General features: G+C 35.8%; 1 protein-coding gene across 1 annotated transcript; it reads right to left on the bottom strand.

Annotated features, from left to right (window-relative positions):
• LOC107480824 (probable transcriptional regulator RABBIT EARS) lies at positions 1 to 804 on the bottom strand. The gene has a single exon (XM_016101003.1). It carries the CDS (start codon positions 802 to 804, stop codon positions 1 to 3), a length of 804 nt encoding a protein of 267 aa, XP_015956489.1.
• Positions 805 to 1,139: the final 335 nt, after the last annotated feature.

Here is a 1,139-nt window from a genome sequence, read left to right as displayed (position 1 = left end):
CTAAATTTTCTGCGGTTTACCCAGCCTGAGTTCAAGATCCAAATCTTCCATTTCAGTTTCAGTAGGTTCTGCAAATGATTCTGCAGATTGCAATAAAGCCACCTGCAGCCTTCTATCATTTGAACATGGCTTCAGAAATGAAGAAAACATTGAAGAATTTGTCCTCTTTGACCTTTTACAATAAGATTCTTCGTTCCCACATAATGATGACGATGAATTATTATTCAGCCCCACACACAAACTTGTTTCAACATAATCACCATCATTACAATAACTACTTGTTATTGCATTGACTTTTCCTTCTTTTGGTTCTGAATCAGATGATGAAGGTTTGCTGCTACTCATAGCTTTATAATTATTATCAGTAGTTCCAGTAAAGCTACTAGAGTAGTAGTGATAGTAATTCTCACCAGAAGATTGATGATGGTGATGATGAGAAGTACCTAATAATAATGATGACTTACAATCATTTTTACCATGATGATGATGATTATGAGGGCTAAGGCTTCGTTTGAGCCTAGCTCTGTCCCTCCTATGAACATTCATGTGTCCCCCAAGAGCTTGAGCAGACCTGAACTCTCTTTTGCAGAAGCTGCATGAGTATGATCTTGGCGGCCATATGCATCCACCTAGAATCCTTGCTGCATCTTCAGCAAATGCCTTTTCTTCCCATGATGATGATGATGAATTATTGCCACTTATTCCAAAGGGTGCGACTTGAATATGTGACTTCAAGATTTGTTTTCTCTTCATCCACATCAAGTACTGGTCCTGATCACGACCATCACGATGTGTTTCCTCCATGTTGATGATGAAGAAGCTCTAGCTCTGAATGAACGAGAGTAATCAGAACAGATTAGAGAAGAAGAAGTACAAGTTTTGATGGAAGTTATACACCAAAAGCGCTCTATACTTATGGTATATATAAACAAAATAAAGAAAAGAGAACTAAAGCTAGTTAGGGTTGCATGTTTCTATGCACCTTAATGATTATATTTGAAAGCAACTTTACAAAACCTGAAACAAAAATGGAAAATGCATCCTTTTACTTTTATCTAACCAGTGCCGAAAATTCCAATTTTATTTATTTTAAGTACAAAAAGTTTTAAAATTTTAAGACAATTCATTTATTGAAATAT

This window comes from Arachis duranensis, chromosome 3 (assembly GCF_000817695.3).
Source record: "Arachis duranensis cultivar V14167 chromosome 3, aradu.V14167.gnm2.J7QH, whole genome shotgun sequence".
In the NCBI taxonomy this organism is placed as follows: Eukaryota; Viridiplantae; Streptophyta; class Magnoliopsida; order Fabales; family Fabaceae; genus Arachis; species Arachis duranensis.
This window is presented reverse-complemented; position numbering and strand designations above follow the sequence as displayed.